The 21,085-nt window shown below is 44.8% G+C and overlaps 1 protein-coding gene across 1 annotated transcript in view; it reads left to right on the top strand.

The window, feature by feature from the left end:
• Positions 1-19,449, top strand: part of LOC110332109 (solute carrier family 22 member 4) — a 46,754-nt gene extending 27,305 nt beyond the window's left edge. Inside the window, exons 4-10 of the mRNA XM_021213101.2 lie at positions 3,267-3,438; positions 4,731-4,857; positions 10,542-10,642; positions 11,796-12,010; positions 13,668-13,850; positions 15,512-15,647; positions 18,856-19,449. Coding sequence (XP_021068760.1) covers positions 3,267-3,438; positions 4,731-4,857; positions 10,542-10,642; positions 11,796-12,010; positions 13,668-13,850; positions 15,512-15,647; positions 18,856-18,931 — 1,010 coding nt within the window. The 3' untranslated portion in view covers positions 18,932-19,449. The remainder of the gene's footprint in view (positions 1-3,266; positions 3,439-4,730; positions 4,858-10,541; positions 10,643-11,795; positions 12,011-13,667; positions 13,851-15,511; positions 15,648-18,855) is intronic.
• The last annotated feature ends 1,636 nt before the right edge of the window (positions 19,450-21,085 follow it).

Raw genomic sequence — 21,085 nt, 5'->3', positions numbered from 1 at the left:
TCAGTTGCATTGAGGCGCATGTCCTGCTGCCTCCTCATGGGAGAGTGCCCAGGGCTTCCTGGGGCTGGATGACGAAGGGAAGGGAGCCTGTCAGGTAGAGGAGCCAGTTGGTGGCATAACCTCCTAGAGCTGCCCGTGGTCTCATCAGAACCAGGACATGGGATTGGGACGTGAGGATTCTGTTCTCCAGAGACACTGGGAAGGCAGGCTTTGCCTAGGGTCAGAAGCCCGTGGGGCAGGGGAAGAGGACAGGAATCTGAGTGAGCAAATCTGGACGTCATCTCTGCCATGGGTCTTTCCCCCAGGGGAGCACACAGAGAGCGTCTGGCATCTGCCAGACACGGGGCCCTTTCCTTGTGTCCCTTAGCGAGAACTTCTCTCTTAGCCAGTTTAATGATCAGCCCAAGAAGAACTGAAAGGCATTCTGCCTCACAAGGGGGAAAGACACATCTCCCCTGGTGTCGCCACTAGCAGCCCAGCTGAAGGACTGGTCCACTAGACAAAGGGTTTGCCCCAGGCAATTTTCTTCTTGAAGGCTAGACATGGATAGGCTGACAGATATGGCTTACATCCTGGTTTTATCACTGTGTTGGGGTTTATTTGTTTGCTCTAGGATTCTGATTTGTTTGGGTTCTCTGTTCATGTGTGCATGTGCATGTGTGATGTTCAAGTGTGTGTATGTGCATGTGTGGAAACCAGAGGTTAATGCCCTATGTCTTCCTCTATCACTCTCTCACTGAATCTGGAATTTACCATTTCAGCTAGACTGGCTGGCCAACAAGCTCTCAGAATCTTCCCTGCTCCCACCCCCAAGTGCTGGACCTCCAAATGTGTGCGGTCACGTCCAGTTCCCATACAGGCTCTGGAGACACCAGGGCCTTGCTTGATCAGCCAGCACTTGACCTACTGAGCCACCTCTCTCACCCATTTGTTTGTGTTTTTGAGACACAGGTCTCTTATAGCCCAAGCTGACATTGAGCTCAGTATGTATGCAGCCAAGGAGCACCCAGTCTTCCTCCTTCAGCTTGTTCAGTTCTGGGATTTTAACTATGAGCTGCCGGCAGCTTGCAGTTTGAGTCACTGTTACAGATATGTGATTGTAGGCAAGTGGCTTCAACTCCTTATGTCTCAGTTGAATGTTTGTAAGATAACCGTTAAAGGGATCATTTATGTAAGCATTCACCCTGAAGTGGGGCTTAAAGAGCTGTTCATTAAAAGCGTTGGCTCCGAAGATGATGGTGGATATGATGATGGTGGTAGTGATAATGGTAATGATGGTGATGATGGAGGTGATGGTGATGGTAGTGGCAGTGATGATGGTGGTGGTGGTGGTAATAAAGACAATGCCTGTAACAATGTTGGTGATTATGTACATCTTGGTTGCTGCTCTGTGGTTGTGATATAATATCCTGACAACAAGCAACTTAGGGAAAGAAATGCTTCTTTTGGCTCACAGTTCCAGGGGGCTACTGTCTGTCACGGTGGGGAAAGCATGACAACAGGATCATGAGGTGGACATGACGGTCAGGAAACAGAGTGACAACATTTTCTCCCTACATAGGAAGCATAGAGAGAAAAGGAAGTGGAGTCAGACTATAAAACCTAAAAGCCTACCCCTAGCCTACTTCCTCCAGCAAGGCTCCACCTCCTAAAGGCTCCATCACTTTCCCCAGTGGTGCCACCAGTTGAGGCTAAGTGGTCAAATGCATGAGCCAGTAGGGACATTTCTCACTCGAATGACAGCAGTGTATAAGGAAGGAGAGGTCCTAAAAGTTAAAGAGCGGTGGAGTTGTTTGTACAGTCCTCTGTGATCCACGGGCTGGCAGAGCTCTGTACCTGGTACTTGGTGCATGACCAAATCGAGCTGAGTGTGTTATTGTCTGCTCTCAGACCATGGCCCAGTGCTACGATGTCTTCCCTGGCCTCACAGATAAATGGGTCCCGTGTTAATTTCTTTTCCATGATCAAATTCTCTGCTTCTAGATTTTTGCTAAGAAGAACACACACAAACATACACACACACACACACACACACACACACACACACACACACTCCACATACCCATTCATTGCCATATTATAATCCTAGCCAAAGACCCAAAGACAGCCAGGTCATGGTAGAGTACACTCATTCATAGAGTAAGGAAACATCTAGAAATGACACTCATGAAACCCAGAGTAATCAGACAGCATCCTTCGGAATGAATCTACAGGCTGAAGGATGGCCTGGGCTTAGAAATTTGGTCACGCTGTGAGAATCATGAGATACCCAACCTCAGCTCTCTCAAGAAACTGAAAGAAAATCATGAGAAGGGGAAACCACTGAGGAGTATGACCTACTTTCTCCTTTTCTGTTCAGCCGAGGACCCCATGCCATGCACCGGTGCTGTCCACATTTACAAAGGATGTTCCTCACTCAGTTTACCCAATCCAGAAACTCTCACATGCTCAGAGTCTTCTCTTCTGGATAATTCTAGATCCTTCAAGTTCACCATCAATATTACTAGTGTTTTGTAGTGTGGGCAAGTCCTTTACAAAAACTAAAGCTCTTGCTGTTGGCTATATCTCTGCCTTCAGGTCAGAAGGCCCAGAGTGGATTCTAGAGTGGATTCTAGAAAGGGCTAAGGCTCCCCAACAGAGGATGCTGTGCTAGGATCCTAAGTGACACCATCTCGGAAGACCCACTGCTGAGTGGACTGTTGAGCTGCATAGGACAGAAACCCGCTGCCAGTTCAGCCTTCCCCAGACAGTACCAACTGCATGTGACCTCGAACTTTTGCTTTGGTCACTGGATATGTGCCTGGCACCTGGGCTGTCACCTACAGAGACAATAGAAGGCTGTCTGCCTGGGGAACATCAGCTCCAGTGCTGGTTGCCAGCTCTGGGAAACTCCAGAGGCATCTGGCTTCCGAGGATCATGTCTCAGGGTTCAAGGACAGGGGCTGTGTCCTGACAGCTGGGAGAGCCACTGTTATCTCACGGGCCAGTGACTGGTCACACACAGAGGAGAGTTGTGGACAAGTCTCCCACAGCCTGACTCCACTCTGTGTCTTAAAAGAGCCATTTCTTGTCTCCTGGACTAGACAGTCTCTGTCACACGATGGCCTTCCCCCGAAAACAGCACTGTGAGAAGGCAGTAGTTTCATTGGTAGAGCCCTTGTCAAACATACATGGATTCAATCCCCAGCTCTGGAAAGAGACCCCATCTCAAAAAGGCAAATGTTGAAGAGAACAGAAATGCTAATACTGCCCACTGTTCTGAACAGGAACTGAAATCCTGAGCAAGTCGGTTCGCATCATCTTCTCCACATTAGGAGTCTGTACATTTTTTGCAATTGGCTACATGGTCCTGCCGCTATTTGCATACTTCATCCGAGACTGGAGGATGCTGCTGCTGGCCCTGACTCTGCCTGGCCTGTTCTGTGTCCCCCTGTGGTGGTGAGTACAACCGCCATTCCCAGCCAGCCCTCTGCCTTGTGGCAGGCAGGCACCCCCAGAGAGAAGCCCACTGTTCACCTAGCTGTGTCTGCATGCTCTCTGCTGCAGCTTGCCCTGGTGCTGCCAAACTTCCAGCACTCTCTGCATCTCAGTGACTGGGCACGGGCACTGTAGGAAGCCTGTTCTCAGACTTCTTCCAGGTGCTTCCCAGTCCAGTCTCCTGCCCATGTATTTCCATGTTGTCTGTGGAGCTGGTACTGCTGGGTTGGGTCTTTAACTCTGTGCTGTTTAGGTCTCTCTCTCTCTCTCTCTCTCTCTCTCTCTCTCTCCCTCCCTCCCTCCCTCCCTCCCTCCCTTCCATCCTTCTTTCCTTCCTTCCTTTCTTTCTAATTTTAAAAAATCTTTCACCACATTTTTTTAAAAAAATTATTCACTTTACATCTTGACCTCTGATCCCCTCCCACAGTCTAATCCCCATTCCTCATCCCCTTCTCATCTGATGGCATGGGCCATCCCCACCCCCTGCAACCCTGGCACATCAAGTCTCCGCAAGGTTAGGTGCTTCTTTTCCCACTGAGGCCAGACAAGACAGCCAAGTTAGGGGAATGGATCCCACAGACAGGCAACAGCTTTAGGGATAGTCCTTGCTCCAGTTGTTAGGGACCCACATGCAGACCGAGCTGCACATCTGCTACATACGTGCAGAGGCTCTCATCCAGCCCATGTATGCTCTTTGCTTAGAGATTCAGACCCAAAGGTTGACTCTGTGGGTCTTCCTATGGAGTTCCTATCCCCTTCAGGGCCCTCAATCCTTTCCCATCTCTTCCATAAGAGTCCCCAAGCTCCATCCAGTGTTTGGCTCTGGGTCTCTGCATCTGTCTGAGTCAGCTGCTGGGTGGGGCCTCTCAGAGGACAGCCATGCTAGGCTCCTGTCTGCAAGCATAACAGAGTGTCATTAATAGTGTCAGGGATTAGTGCTTGTCCATGGGATGGATCTCTAGTTAGACTAGTTATTGCTTGATCATTCTCTCAAGTTTCTGCTCCATCTCCCGTCCCTGCATTTCTTGTAGGCAGGATAAATTTTGGGTCAAAAGTTTTGTAGGTGGGTTGGTGTCCTTATCGCTCTACCGCTAATTAACAATTTATATATATGTGTGTGTGTGTTATTTATGTATTTAAAACTATATAGAATATTTGCAACATTAAAATGACCTAGGACATTTTGCTACATGTTTGCTAACATCAAATCCTGTGGTTATAGAAGGTAATGAACCATTGCAAATGAATTCCAGGTTTATTCCAGAATCTCCCCGGTGGCTGATATCCCAGAGGAGATTTGCAGAGGCAGAACAGATCATCCAGAAAGCTGCAAAGATGAACAGCATCGTGGCGCCAGCAGGGATATTTGATCCTCTGGAGGTGAGCGAGCACCTCTGTACAGATAGCCCTTTTGAGATCAGCTCTGCAGAGACTTTCTTTTATGGAATTTAGTGTAACTCGCTACCCGTTAAGTGCCCACAATGTACTATGCACTGCATTAGGTATTACGGTTACATTCTCAGGTAAAATCTTAGGAGGCGTGGCACTGCAGACCTGTTTTCCACCTTTCTCAGGAGGAGGGGGTCTAAGGACTTCTTAAGCTCAGATGTCCAGGGCCAGCTTGAGTAGCATAGTAAGACATCACCTCTCTTTCTGAAAAAAAAAAATCTATCTAAAGGACTATTTATAAATTAAGAACATTAGGTGTCTGTCTGTCTTCTAACTATCTATACAATTCATAAACCCAGTTTTTGTTTTTGTTTTGTTTGTTTGTTTGTTTTGGTTTTTTGAGACAGGGTTTCTCTGTATATCCCTGGCTGTCCTGGAACTCACTTTGTAGACCAGGCTGGCCTTGAACTCAGAAATCCGCCTGCCTCTGCCTCCCGAGTGCTGGGATTAAAGGCGTGCGCCACCAAGCCCGGCTATGAACCCAGTTTTAATTGGCAGTTTTATCCTCTTAGTACTTGCATGAGTCCTTGTGAATTTTGGATATTAGCTGGTAAAGGATGTCTGCCATTCTATGAGATGTTTGCTCTGCAATCTATCTGCTGGTGGTTGGTGCCTTTCCTGTGCTGGTGAGGAGACTCTCTTCTTCAAATTCTCCCTTACCCCAATGTCTGAGGAGTATTGCTTATGTTTTTTTTTTTAGAAGTTTTAGTGTCTTGGGTTTTAAACTAAGACCTTTGGTCCATTTTGGGTTGATTTTTGAACAGGTAAAAGATAGGACTCTGATTTCATCCTTTGCAGGTGGCTGTCCAGTGTGCTGCACCACCTGCTGAATGGGCTGTCTTTGCTTTTTGCAAGTTTCCAACTTTGCATTCGCATGTGTGTCTAACCATTACAAGGTTATGTATGTACTGGTGTTTTTTAAGATACCCACAGTACCTGGAAAATGTACATCTGAGAGTTGGCCAAACCCCAGTTCCCACTGTATCCTGGGTTAACTACAGCAAAGCCTTTCGGGGGAGCAGTACATATTTTCAGTTGGTGTGCCCAGCATGTCCAAAGCCTTGGTGCTTAAGAGCACAGGCTCAAGGCCACTCCTAAAGGCAGGTGGCCTTAAGAAAAAACCAGTGTGCCATGGGTTTGTGGTACATTGTGATGGTGAGGACTTTTGGGGTATCATGTTGTGCTAGCTCTTAGAGAAGACAAGAAAGGCAAGACACAGCCCCCACACTACACTAAAAGATCGGAGAATTACTGAGGAGTTGATGTACAGGACATGGTGACACATGAAAGAGATGCTAAGGACCCCCTAGGAACAGACATTGCATGTCAGCAGTGTACAGAATGACAGCCGGGTGGCCAAGGCCTGAGGAGACAGGTCCACACTTGGAGGATAGTAAGATTAACACAGGAGAGTAGAGTTCATGGTAACCGCTGGCCAGGATGAGGGAAAGGACCCTCAAGATATTCAAAGGAGATCCTGTGGTTGCATCCGTGGTTTGCATGTGTGCTAGGGCAGCACATCTGCACATATATGGGGGAAGGTCTAGGTCCAACCTGAGTATGCTCTTTGGTTGGTGGTTCAGACTCTGAGAGCCTCAAGGGTCCAGACTGGGACAAAGTATTCTCTCTCTCTTTTTTTAAGATTTATTTATCTATTCGTTTATATGAGTACACTGTTGCTGTCTTCAGACACACCAGAAGAAGGCATCAGATCCCATTACAGATGGTTGTGAGCCACCATATGGTTGCTGGGAACTGAACTCAGGACCTCTGGAAGAGCAGTCAGTGCTCTTAACCGCTGAGCCATCTCTCCAGCCCAGGACAAAGCTTTGCTGTTTGAATTTAAAAGTTCATCCCGGTCCTAGTAAACTTAACTGGTTACACAAAGGATATTGGCTACAACTAATGCTTCTGCCATTTAGGGCTATTAGTGTATCTTAGTATTTATGAGATAGGGCACTTCATCCCTACCCTTAAGAAACAGACAATGTGATGGTGTGATTGTGGAGATCAGTTGACACAGAAAAAAGTATCAGAAAATTGACATGGACAAATAAGAATAAAGTCCAGAAACACAAACCCCTCAAGGGACCTCATTTCTGCTTGCTGTGAGTCTATCTTGAACTGGATACACCCATGAAGAGATACACCCATGGCCGATTTCCCTGGCCATGTCATCTCCCCATCTCACCACCCTCTCAGACCCCATGTAGGAGGATCTGCAGCACCCTCACCAGCCAATACACCCCATTTAAAATGAAGACACGACTGTGTGCCAGGCAGTTTGTCTGACGCATGTGGTGCTCACGTCGGCCACTGTGAGGAGGTCTATGAGCTTCATTGTACAGGAAAGAGCATGGAAGCCCAGGGAAGTGACTTACAGGGATCACACTGCCATCGAGCCATGGTTTTCCAGGGTTTCTCTGTGAGCAAGTGCGTGTTCTAGTGAACCACAAGTTTCACTTCATACCAGGGGCTGTGGTACTGATTCGGACAGGAAGCCATGTAGAGGAGCATCGTCTCGAAGGATCACCTAAAGGTTCCCTAGCTTTGGAAGCCCCTTCAACCTAGTCGTGTACCTAATCCAGGCACATTTGGGTGGCTCTCCCAGACCAGGGACAATCACTGAACTCAAGAATATAGGTGGCCTGATGTTTCAGTACCTGGATATGATATGATATGATATGATATGATATGATATGATATGATATGATATGATGTGATATGATGTGATGTGATGTGATGTGATGTGATGTGATGTGATGTGATGTGATGTGATGTGATAAGATATATGATATGATATATTGCTAGAGGCAAGTCCTCCACACAGTGTGCAGAAAAAATGCACCAATGGTTCAGTGGTAAAAGTGCTTCCCATGCAAGTGTGAGGACCCAAGTTCAGATCCTCAGAACCCCTGTGTGTGTCCAGTAGGCATGGTGGCGCACTTGTAATTGCAGCCCTGGAAGGTGGCGACAGAGGGTCCCAGCTACTTTTCCATTGCTGTGGCAAAACCCCATGACCAAAGCCCCATAAATCATTTCATTGTCCTTATAGGTTTCTGAGGGTTAGTCTAGGGTGGCAGAGGAAAGGCATGGTGTCAGGAACACCCAAGAATTCACATGTTGATCCACAGTCAGGAGGCAGAGAGAGGGTACCCTGGGAAGAGTGTGTGTCCTTCGAAACCTCAAAGCTGCCCCCAGTGACATACCATCGCAAGCAGTTCCAGCAACTGACCCTAGGTGGGCCATTCTCATTCAAATCACCGAACATGGAATGCCCAGGACAATCAGGCTAGCAATATTAGCCATGTTAGAGACTCTAGGTTTGATTGAGAGAGCCAGTCTCAACAGATGAGATGGAAGTGATTGAGCCAGCATCAACCTTGGGCCAAGACAACAACACACACACGCTCCACACCTACATGGAAATGGAAGGAGGGGGAAAACATTATAACTGAGAGCTAGGCAAACACACAGCTAATTAACTGGAAGACTGATGCTAACACTTAAGGACAACCGGCTACAAAGGACCATCTTACTTCCTCCCAACTGAAATGCTTTCCTTAATCTCTTACAGCACACATGCCATACGGTCACAAGACTCCTACCTTACCCCTAGGAGATCCCCTACCTCACAGCCTTATAATTGTTATAACAATTTTAGCTTCAACTTCGGTCAGCTTGGCTCTCTAAATTCATAGATTAGGGTAAATGAGATTCCATTAATTAGAAGTGGGGAAGTAAAGACTGACATTGGAGGCAAGAAAGGATTATCATTAACCATGGATGGATAGCCTTTCTTTTCCATGATGCAGTGACAACACTAACAGTTAAAATGTATTGGGCATTTAGGATGCTGATTTTCATGTATTATTTAACTTCCTCAACTCCCAATTACATCTTACAAGAGAAGTAAACTGAGTCTCAGAGAAGTCAAACAGTAATTTGCCCAAGGCCTTAGCTATACTGAGTCTGATGTTTTGCTGTTGTTGTTTGCTGTTTTAAGGTAGGGTCACATGAGCCAGGCGGTGGTGGCGCACGCCTTTAATCCCAGCACTCGGGAGGCAGAGGCAGGTGGATTTCTGAGTTCAAGGCCAGCCTGGTCTACAAAGTGAGTTCCAGGACAGCCAGGGCTACACAGAGAAACCCTGTCTCGAAAAACCAAAAACCAAAAAAAAAAAAAAAAAAAAAAAAAAAAGATAGGGTCACATGTAGCTCAAGCTGTTCCTAAACTCCCTATGTAGCTAAGGCTGGTCTTGAACTCCCTATGTAGCTAAGGCTGGCCTTGAACTCCCAATTCTGCCTCCACCTGAGCTTTCGGGCAGGTATCACCAAGCCTGATTCCAGAATCTCTGATGTTAACAGACAACAAAGGCCTGGAATGTGGGAGAGTGTGCTTGCCTGACAGACACAAGGCCCAAAGCTCTTAAAACTCTCCCTCCCTCTCTCTGTCTCTCTTTCTCTTTCTCTTTCTCTTTCTCTCTCTGTCTCTGTCTCTGTCTCTGTCTGTCTCTCTCTCTCTCTCTCTCTCTCTCTCTCTCTGTCTCTCTCTCTCTCTCTCCCTTCTCCCCTCTCCTCCCCTCTCTCCTCTCCCCTCTCCCCTCTCCTCCCATCCCCCCAGGCATTATGGAACTGCAAGGCCCTCTCAACTCAATAGCTTTAAGGATCCCAACTCCATGTGGTAAAGGCTGAGTGAAGGAAAAACTGGTTAGCAATCCTCAGTGGGGCTGATGCTGTTTATGTTGAAGGCTTACATCTAAAATGGGCTATATTCAACATTTCAAAGCATTACACACTCAGGAAACAACATGGAAGAGGGAGCGCAAAGAATGTGAGAGCGGGGTGATGAGAAATTATGTGAAATGTTAGCTTTTTGACATGGCATAGCCATTGCACTAAGGAACTCTCAGCAGCTGTGGTTACCTGCAAGGTCCAGCCCTTCGACATCCCAGCATGAAGTGGGAGAGTCACATCAATCCTTGGTTCTAGTGATGGGTAATGGCTGCTACAAAGAGGGGGAAGAGGGAGTCATTCCCTTCATGGGTATGACCAGATATGGAATTAGGAGAACATGCTAGGAGGAAGGAAGATGCCAGAGGGAAAGGGAGAGGAATATGGTCAAAATATGCTAGAGGCATGTATGAAATTGTTGAAGAATGAGTTTAGAATTATGTAAATATTTAAATAAAGAATTAGAATGAGCACCATATTTGGAGATGTCCTTACGGCCCTCGACTTCTGAACTTGGAAGTGTATCAAATGTTCGGTTAGAGTTGTGCGGATGGGCCAGGATGTAGTTCAGTGCATGGATTGCTTACCTAGCATACACAAAGCTTCAATCCCCAGCATCAAAGCTGGCGTGATAATGCATGCCAGTAATCCCAGCACTGGGGAGATGAAGGAAGAAGAATCCCAAGTTCAAGATCATGTTTATCGCCAGTGAGTTAAAGGCCAGCCTGAGATAGATGAGACCCTGTCCTAACATAATAATAGTAATGATAATTATAACAATAATTCTAATTAAAGTAAATTTTTTTAAGTTGTATGCCCACGTTTTTTTCCCATAGTACTTCCTGCCTGACTCTTTATCTCATGTTTCATTTATGGTATTTTAGCTACAGGAGCTAAACTCCTTGAAGCAGCAGAAAGTCATCATTCTGGACCTGTTCAAGACTCGGAACATTGCTACCATAACAGTGATGTCTGTGATGCTGTGGTAAGCAATGAGTGTTCTGGGAACGCAGACATGTGACACACGAGTGTGCAGCTGATTTCCTCTAGCTCAAAGGGATGTGACAAAGCCTAGGTGTCCCCTACAGCAAAGGGAGAATTGTGCAATTCTAAGGTCTTCAGACAACATATCTCAGATTGATAGATTGTCCCGACCAAATACAAGGAAATTTATAGGTTAACAGTAAGTCTGCAGTGTGGGGACCATGGAAGATGATGGGCTTGAGGCTGCAGATGTCCCTGAGGACCAAAGTACAAGTGTTTTCTGGAACTGAACAGTGGAGTTAGTGTAACCTGATCCCCAGTAGCAAATGAACACACAATTTTAAGACACGGAAGTAACAATCTGACTTTATTAACTAGATGTAGTAATAAATCTTCGAAGAGATAAGGAAACCTACCTGTCCCAGAGATAACAATACACGTACATGCACACATGCACTCACAACCACACACACACACACACACACACACACACACACACACACACGCACAGACACTGTGTACCAGAACTGGCAGATTATATTTTAGAACCATGGGTTTTGCAATTAGAAAAATATCAATATCCTGGACCACAGCCTCTGTCAGATGTCTTCCTCCTTAGCTGTCTGAATATATCACTCATACAATGTGTTCCAACCAATGGCACTAAGGAGCCAATAATCACCAAGACCCAGGCCTATCCAAGCTGTTCTTAACCACATGTGAGTGTCACTGAATCTCCACAATGATAGAGCTTACTTCTTCCTGCTTCAGATTCGTCCTATGCCCCCACCTCGTCTGGTAGATAGAGATCCAGCATGTTTCTGAAAGCCTTCTTCACAGATGTGTGTTCTTCAGTCACACTCAGATGCCCTCCCTCACAGGGGCATTTGCACTGTTGACTAGTGGTTTATTGAGAATGACATTGTTCCACAGCACATTCTGAAGAGACAGAAATGTTTGGAATCCATGTTGTCTGTCATAGTAGCCACCAGACTCATGCAGCTACTAGGCACATGAAGTGTCACTTTAATGTATTCCCACATGACTAGTGCCTGCCTAGAGGACATGGGACCTAGACCAACTCATGACCATCACAAAAGTTTAGAGAGCCATGGGCCATCTTTCTATGATTATATCATTGGTCTATCTTTCAGGATGCTAACCTCAGTGGGTTACTTTGCTCTGTCTCTCAATGTTCCTAATTTACATGGAGATGTCTACCTGAACTGCTTCCTCTCTGGCCTGATTGAAGTTCCAGCTTACTTCACAGCCTGGCTGCTACTGCGAACCCTGCCTCGGAGATATATTATAGCTGGGGTGCTGTTCTGGGGAGGAGGTGTGCTTCTCTTGATCCAAGTGGTACCTGAAGGTAAGAAGTTAGCCCAGGCTAACAACATCCCAGAAAACCTAGATGCATTAATGGCCTAGAGTATCAGGACAGGTGACCACCCTTGCATGAGTCACTATTCCCCCTTAACACGGCCTCGACATCACCAAACGTTCATCAGGTGACAGCTGACTGTGACATGTTTCCAACAACTGTCCCAGCAGGGTATGGTTGCCCATCCCTATAATCTCAGCACTTGGAAGGGAAAGGCAGGAGGACCAGTTCAAAGCCAGTCTCAACTGCATAGCTAATTTGAGGCTAGCTCAGGTTGCATAAATCACTGTCTCAAAACACAAACAAAAACAGTGAGACCATACAAACAGAATGTTTCAAAGTCGGCACAGGTACTTCTGGCCAAGCCGGAGAACCTGACTTCCATCTTTGGAACCCACATAGAGGAAGAAGACAACTGTCTCCAGCAGCTCTTCCTCTTACACACACACACACTTTCCCACAGGAATGAGTGAATGAATGAATGAATGAATGAATGTAGGAATGGTGCAGTAAGACTAAACAATGACAAAATGTTCCAAAGCTAAAAATAATGTATTTCCTTTTCCAAGTGTGTCTAACTTTCTCCTATTGTTAAACTACAAGTTAATACATTATCAATGCATTGTAACATGCAAATAACACTGTTTAGGTTTGTCTTTAACATTTTAACTTCTGCAGAACTAAGGTCTAAGCCCAGGGTCTTGTGCTAGCCAAACCCTCTACCATGGGGCCATATCCCCCACCCTTTATTTTTATGTAGAGTCAAGATCTTGGTAAGTGATACATCCCAACCTTGAACTCATTACATTGCCTAGGCTAGCCTTAAATCTGTAATTCTCATGCCTCAGTCAGTGAAATATTAATAGCTGGGATTATTAACATGCACAGGAGGTGGGAGAATGGCTCAATAATTAAAATGCATGAGGACCAGAGTTCAGATCCCAGAACCCACATAAATACTGCTAAGCCTCATGGTTCACCTGTTATTCTGGTCTTTCATGACTACATACATTCAAATTCATGCAAATACATGTGCACACCACACAAAAAAATGGAAAAAGTATTTGTTAAAGCATTCACCACTGAGCCCAACTAGAACTATATTTCTTTTTTTAAGATTTATTTATCTATTTATTTATTTATTTAATATGAGTACACTGTAGCTGTCCTCAAACACACCAGAAGAAGGCATCAGATCCTATCACAGATGGCTGTGAGCCATCATGTGGTTGCTGGGAATTAAACTTAGGACCTCTGGAAGAGCAGTCAGTGCTCCCAACCACTGAGCCATCTCTCCAGCCCTAGAACTATATTTCTTAATAATAAAAATCAGGAAAAACAGGGCCCTAAATTTATAGACTAAATTTAACTGTATTTAACATCTAACAAGTTACTACGAAACTGTGGTATCAAATAAAAGCAGATGGACAGAGGTCACAGGATGTATTAATAATCCAAAATAAGAGTAGTTCAAAGTCCAGGCCACCCATTGCCTTCCATCTTCAACCATCTGGTGACTAGGATTTGAGGGCAGTCTTGTCCAGCAGCATGTTATGTGGGAAACATCATATGGCAGTAAAAAGGACAATAAAACAGTTAAGTGTTGGTTCTAGGAGCACCTGTCTGACATGAGCCTCTTTTCCAGATTATAGCTTTGTGTCCATTGGCCTGGTGATGCTGGGGAAATTTGGGGTCACCTCTGCCTTCTCCATGCTGTATGTCTTCACTGCAGAGCTCTACCCAACCCTGGTCAGGAACATGGCTGTGGGCACCACCTCCATGGCCTCTCGGGTGGGCAGCATCATTGCCCCCTATTTCGTTTACCTGGGTGAGATGTGTCTTATTCTGTCCTTAGGTTGTTTTTTTTTTCAATTTATGTGTATTTTGCATGTGGGTTTATGTGCATTGTGTGTATGAACAAGGGCCTTCTTTGGCCAGTCTCTTCATGGGAGGAGTCGGTTTGGGTCTTGTGCTGGTCACAAAGCAGCTGAATCACTCTCCTTAGTCTGGCTGCTCGCTTTTACAGCCCCATTGCAGGCACATTGCACTTTAAAGCCCTTATATGGTATAAGGATGAATGGGCTATAGGGGATGCTACTGAGTCCTCCCCAGTGATTCAGTGGCATATATGAGTTCTCTATAGTGTAAGGAGTTAGCCTTCTGTATACACTTTATACGTATTTTTCTAGGTAATCACTTATACTTTATGAATTTATTTTTTTTGCAAGGCAAAAATTTTTAGTTTCTGTATAATCAAATATACCAGGCTGGAATGATATGCAAAGAAACTTTTAGTGGGATGTTGTTCAGTGTTCTGAGCCTAGCCCTTATTAGGACTCAAGTGGCATCAACACACCTCCTTATTTTTCTTGCTCACATGTTGGTTACGTACCTGTTCAAATACACACGTGCCTGGAGAAAGAGAGAGAGAGAGAGAGAGAGAGAGAGAGAGAGAGAGAGAGAGAGAGAGAGAGAGATCAGATAAACTCTCAGAAACGTATTTTCCTAACTTTAACACACCCTGCGCAGCTGCTCTGAGTACAGCAACCCTGAGCATACTGCAAAGCCATTTTTCCTTACACTTCTCAACTATGCTTAGATGATCCAGTGCTGGGCCACTGGATCACAAGAAACAGAGCCCAAGAAAAGAGTGTTTAGGGGGCTGGAGAGATGGCTCAGCAGTTAAGAGCACTGACTGCTCTTCTGAAAGCCCTGAGTTCAAATCCCAGCAACCACATGGTGGCTCGCAGCCATCTGTAATGGGGATCTGATGCCCTCTTCTGGTATGTCTGAAGACAGCTACAGTGTACTTACATATAACAAATAAATTAATTAAAAAAGAAAGAGCATTTAGTATAAGAAGCTATTTGTTAGCAACACAAGGCCTCTGAAAAGCCTAAAGAGCAGTATTTATCTTAAGTGCCAAAAAAAAAAAAAAATCCTACACACATGGGTGTTTGTTTTTCTATTCTCTCTGTGAGCAAAGGAGATGAGGGGTTTTATCCTCCTATCTCAGTAGCCCCATACAGAGAAGCAGAGAGGGGCTCAGTCAGTACAGTCTTTGCCTACTAAGAAGCTGGGCTTGATCCCCAGCAATGCTTCAACCACGGATGGAGTCACAGAGGTGAGGGTACAAGAATCAGATGTTCAAAGCCATCCTCTGCTACCTAGCTAGGTAAGTCCTCTTACCACTCATCCCGAGTCACCTCCACCCTAAGGAAGCTTTGATGGTGAAGACTTCTGTCTAAGGAGTGTGTCATGCACGGCTGGGCAGTGGCTTAGAACCTAACAGCATGCTAATGTACAGCCAGGGCTAGCAAACTGTACAAGTCTGGGGACCCAGTGGACAGCCTAGGGTATTTCGCTGACTTCCATTCTTCTGAAATGTTTGCATTCAGTCTTCTGTCATAGCCTGTCTGCACCTTGATAAAACGTCTCCCAGGAGCATGCTCAAATCTAATTGATGTCCTCGGGTCTGGTGCTTTGCAGGCGCCTATAACAGACTCCTACCCTACATCCTCATGGGCAGTCTGACTGTCCTCATCGGAATCGTCACGCTTTTTTTCCCTGAAAGTTTTGGAGTGACTCTACCAGAGAACTTGGAGCAGATGCAGAAAGTGAGAGGGTAAGTAGCAAAATGACTGGAAGAAAATGAAAATGTTTGGAAGAATAAACACGGGGGAATATCTAATGTGATAATGAAAAGGAAGAACAGTGAGTGGAGATGGCGGGGGCACTGGAGAATACTGTGGAGCAGTGCCAGTTAGAGCGCCACAGCCACGGGGTAGGGACAGAAAACCATGGAGCAAGACAGAATTGAGGATGAAGCCCAAGAAAAGAAGAGAATTCAGAATATGATTAAAAAAAAAAAAACCGAAATGTATCAACCTAAAAGCCATTGGGAAAAGCAGGACACACACCTGTAGCCCAAGCTACATGACAGATAATGCAGGAGGGTCACATGAGTACAGGAGTTCAAGATCAGTCTGAGTCACAAAATGAATCCTCAATGTCCATTCATCCATTCATCCATGCATGCATACACACACACACACACACACACACACACACACACACCGCATACATACATGCATACATACACACACATGTAAAAATAATCAATGAGAGAACTCAGTGAAAAGCTGTTGGAACATGCAGTTAGATATTTTTGAATAAAGAAAAAGTAGAATCCTTCCAAACACATCAAGGTAGTTTCTAGATAGAAAAAGTAGGACTAAAAACCTGAAATCATGATTCTACAAGAACAATATTTTTTTAACATGAACTGAGCACAGAAATTTATACATACCATAAGATAGAAAGCTCAAGGCCATCCTATACAGTGAGAACCAGTTCCAAACCAACCAACCAACCAACAAACAAAATAACAATATCAAAGTCAAATGTCAACAAGGGAAATATCTGCAGCACAAACGTAGACAAGGCTGATATACCAAGTTCCTGCAATCTGTGGGGAAAGGAAAGGAAATTTTACTTAAAGAAGATAAAAAGTAAGTATACAACATATTGCATGAAAAACAAACTACTCATCCATCTGTGTGAGTAAGTACAGGACCCGTGAGGTGCTCAGTGGGTAAGGACACTTACTGCCAAGTCTGGGCACGTGAGTTCCGTTCCTTGAACCCATAGAGAGGAAGGAAAGAGCTGATCTCCTCAAGCTATCCTCTGTATGAAATACTTTTCTGTTGCTCTGATTAAATGTCATGACAAAGAGCAGCTTGTACAGAAATCTTATTTAATGCTATGGTTTCTAAGCATCCATGTATGATCCAGTATTTCATCTATAATCCCAGTGTATTAGTCAAGGTTCTCTAGAGTCACAGAACTTGCAGATAGTCTCTATATAGTAAAGGAATTTATTGATGACTTACAGTCTGCAGTCCAAATCCCAACAATGGTTCAGTAGTAGCTGTGAATGGAAGTCCAAGGATCTAGCAGTTGCCGAGTCCCACACCGCAAGAAGGCGAAAGAGCGAGAGCCAGACTCCTTTCTTCCAATGTCCTTATATGGTCCCCAGCAGAAGGTGTAGCCCAGATTAAAGGTGTGTGCCACCACACCTTTAATCCCAGATGANCTTGGACTCGGAGATCTCCCTGTCTTAATCTTCTGGATTCAATCACCNCTGTGTCTCAAGATCTCCATACCAAGATCCAGATCAGAAACTTCTATCTCCCAGTCTTCAGATTAGGTCCACTGGTGAGCCTTCCAATTCTGGATTGTAGTTCATTTCAAATATAGTCAAGTTGACAACCAGGAATAGCCACTACACCCAGTATCGGGAAAGCAGTGGCAGGCTAACCTTGGGGCTTGCTGCCCAGCCAATCCGATCAAATCAGTGAGCGCCATGGTCAGAGAGAGACACTGACTCAAAAACGAAGCTTAAGAGCAGTGACGAATGACACCAAACATGTACCTGTATGCATGCACACATGTACACACGCATGCACACAAATTTTAAAATCCAGATTGTCTTTTGGGGACTATTAGATTCATGTGTTTTTCTCTCTGAGACCTTCTGAGCGTCCAACGATCTGGTTCAATTCTGACACTACAGTTAGCATTAGACCCCACAGGCATAAGGCCCCAATCCTGTAGCTTTCAGCCACAAGTCTCTCTCACTCCTGTCTCACCTGACTACAAAGTCTGGGGTCCTCACGGCTCCCATCCATGTGTTCAGAAATTTGGTAGAAAGTCCCCCCCTCCCCCAGACCCTAGGGAAACACTTCCCTTGCTGTCAGGACTTTCTTAGGGAGGACCCTAAGTGTGGGGTATCTGCTCCTGTAGGTTGGGGTGCACTATTCTCCTGGCAGTGAGACGTTAGAAGATTCTCCACCCTGTGGGTTTAATTGGTCATTAACTCTATCTCTATCCTGCTCTCTGCAGAGGTTGGGAGAGCAGAGCCAAAAAGCTCTGTGCTCCGAGATGAAGGCTTCTTCCTTCTGGCAGCCAGTCCCCAAGCTTGAGCTAGCTAAGAGCCACCTCAGAGACCACTTTGCCCTCTATCACCCAGGAAACTACAAGAGAATTAGGAGCTCTGTACCAGGACCCAGAGGCAAAGGCCAGCCATCCTTCTGTGGCAGCCCCGTCTGACAGGTTTAAAAGCTCAGTGGCATGATGGCGAAATTGAGATTCTGAGCTGCACTGGCCTGGCTTCAAATTTCAAACCTACAGCATAAAGTTGGAGAAATTATTAAGTTCCCTCAACCCTCAGTTTTCCCATTACTACGTGGGTATATTTTACATGGCTGCTCCAGGGGTTCTGTTAGATAAAAGCCATAGCTGGTCATAATAAAGCTAAGTCTGTGTGTGTGGATACTGATCTGTCACAGAGTTTTACAGGTGCCTGTGTTTGATAAGAATTGATCCAATCACTGAATGATGTTGGCACAAACCTTTAATCCCAGCAATTAGGAGGCAGAGGCAGGCAAATCTCTGATTTTCAGGCCAGCCTGGTCTACAGAATGAGTTCCAGGACAGCCAGGACATACAGAGAAACCCTGTCTCGAAAAACAACAAAAACAACAACAAAGAGTCTGTCTAACCGTTACGATTCTTCTCTATCAATCATATTGACATGATTGACATCAGTCCTTCTCCAGGGAAACTGAAGAGCTTAAATTCAGGCTTTGTGTTTAATCAAGAAAGTAGTTTGATTATCATAACATACAAGGTCTGCACCCATGAGATTCTTTAATTAGAGTTCACATGTTTTTCACTGGTTGAATGGGGACATGTTTTTGGATGTCAGTTTGCTGTTTGAGGGAAGGGGGTTCCAACTGCTTAATTTTCTTCAGTGGTTGTTTTATTTTCAGGTTCAGATGTGGGAAAAAATCAACAGTCTCGATGGACAGAGAAGAAAACCCCAAGGTTCTAATAACTGCATTCTAACTAGGTTTCCAAGGCACTCGGCAAACTGAAAAACAGATGTATACAATGAGCAGGGTGCAATAGAGCAAGCCTGCAATCCCAGTGCTCTCAGGGTGGACACAGGAGAACAGGAGTTCAAGGTCATCCTTGGCTACATCAGGAGTGTAAGACCAGCCTGATTTACCACAAGCAACCCTGTCTCAACAAAACAAAACAAAACAAAACAAAACAAAACAAAACAAAAGCCTTTCTACTGAAAGGGATTAATAGAAACAGTGAGCACCAAACTGGACTTGTGGAGAAATACACACTATCTCATGAATTCTTCCAGATGGTCTTGTTTTCAAGAACAAACATTTCTAAACAGTCTTGACTACTAACTATTCAATGAAATAGATTTATAAGGTTTTTTTTTTTTTTTTTTGAAAACGTGTTAGTCAAGGACTGGCAAAACCCATATGGAGATTAATACACATTTCTAAATGTATAAATGCTATCCAAATAAAATTCATTGTATTATCACAACTATTAGATGGTAACAGTGCTTGTGTGTGTGTGTGCATGTGTGCATGTGCGTGTGTGTGTGTGTGTGTGTGTGTGTGTGTGTGTGTATGTGTGAGTGAGTGTAGAGATGATCCAGCACATTCAAAATGAGAGTAGTTTTTTAATTGAACTCATATGGGGCTACAGCCAAATGGTTATCTGGGCTGCAGGTCCTGAGTCTCTGATGGGTGGTTGCCACCCTGTACTGGGAAGTCTGAGAGCCACATCAAGTAGATGTGCTGTTAGTCCACTGATGATCTGCAGACCCTGCTCAACAGTGGCTTCACACTGGGTCACATGAGCATAACACCAACAGGCAAAGAATGCTTTCCAGATCTGAGGAGATGGCTCAGTTAGCAAAGGGATGACAAGAATGAGGATGTGATATCAAAACCTAAGGAGGCTAAATATATAGCCTCCTCTATTATTATTATTTAATTAATTAATAATTATTAAATATAATAATAACTTTTTTGATTTTTTTAAAAAGCAAGCTAGCACGTTAAATCCTGGGTTAAATCCTCAAAATGACAAAGGAAGGAAGGAAGGGAGGGAGGGGAGAGGGGGAGGGAGGGAGGGGAAGGGAACAGAGGAAGGGAGGGGGAGGGGAGGGAATGGAGGGAGGGAGGGAGGAAGGAAGGAAGGAAGGAAGGACAGCCCATGGGAGAAAACAACAAAAACCATTGAAATGCACTTTCTTAAGATAGGAACATCATGGAATGTTCCAATTATTAGTAACAACCCAATTTTTTTAAAAGATTTATTTTATTTATATTTTATTTTATTTTTAAGGGTCTTAAAATAATACCATCCAACAGGGTAACCACTAACTAGAAGTAGCTGCTGAGTATTTAAATGTGTACTTCACTAGATTCAACAGAAACGTTCTATAAAATACACACCGAAGTCCCAAGTCTTAGTATGAAAGACAGGGATTGGTGATTTTTAATAAGAATCAAATGCATTTCAATGCTTTCCATGCCAACTTTATAATAAAACGATAACATAGTGTTACAATTAATTCCATACTTTTTAAGGAAAAGCTTTTCTTACATGGCTGGGATCCAATCCAGGGCCTGATGCTCACCCCAGCTCTAAAGGCTTCTACTGTGAGCACTGCCAGGGAGGAAGAACACAGGACAGCCACTTACATCTCAACCACACATGTCCCTGCATGTGCCAGTATGTAACTATACTTCAGATTATTAGATCTTTATGCAAAACTTGAATCTGACCACGTAAAATTTTTATTTACTAAATCTGGACATTTTATTAATACGGCTGTGACAATTATTGTTGTCAACTTGACAGGGTCTAGAATCACCTAAGAGAGAAACCTCTAGGTGTCTGTGAGGAAGTTTCTAGATCTCGTTAGTTGGAGTGGGAAGAGTGACCCTCAGAGTGGCAGCATCAGGTCCAGGGCCTGGGGTCCAGGACTAAGTAAGAGGAGAGAGCAAGCTGAGCACCACCATTTCTCTCTCCTGGCTTCCTGGCTGAGGCCAACTGTGACAAGCAGACTCCTGTCACCGGGCCTTCCCAGAGTGACCGAGACTCCTGCCACCGGACCTTCCCGGGGTGACCTACTCCACCCTCTACCCACAAGCCCAAACCTCTTCTCCCTTAAGTTGCTTT

This window comes from Mus pahari, chromosome 14 (assembly GCF_900095145.1).
Source record: "Mus pahari chromosome 14, PAHARI_EIJ_v1.1, whole genome shotgun sequence".
In the NCBI taxonomy this organism is placed as follows: domain Eukaryota; kingdom Metazoa; phylum Chordata; class Mammalia; order Rodentia; family Muridae; genus Mus; species Mus pahari.
This window is presented reverse-complemented; position numbering and strand designations above follow the sequence as displayed.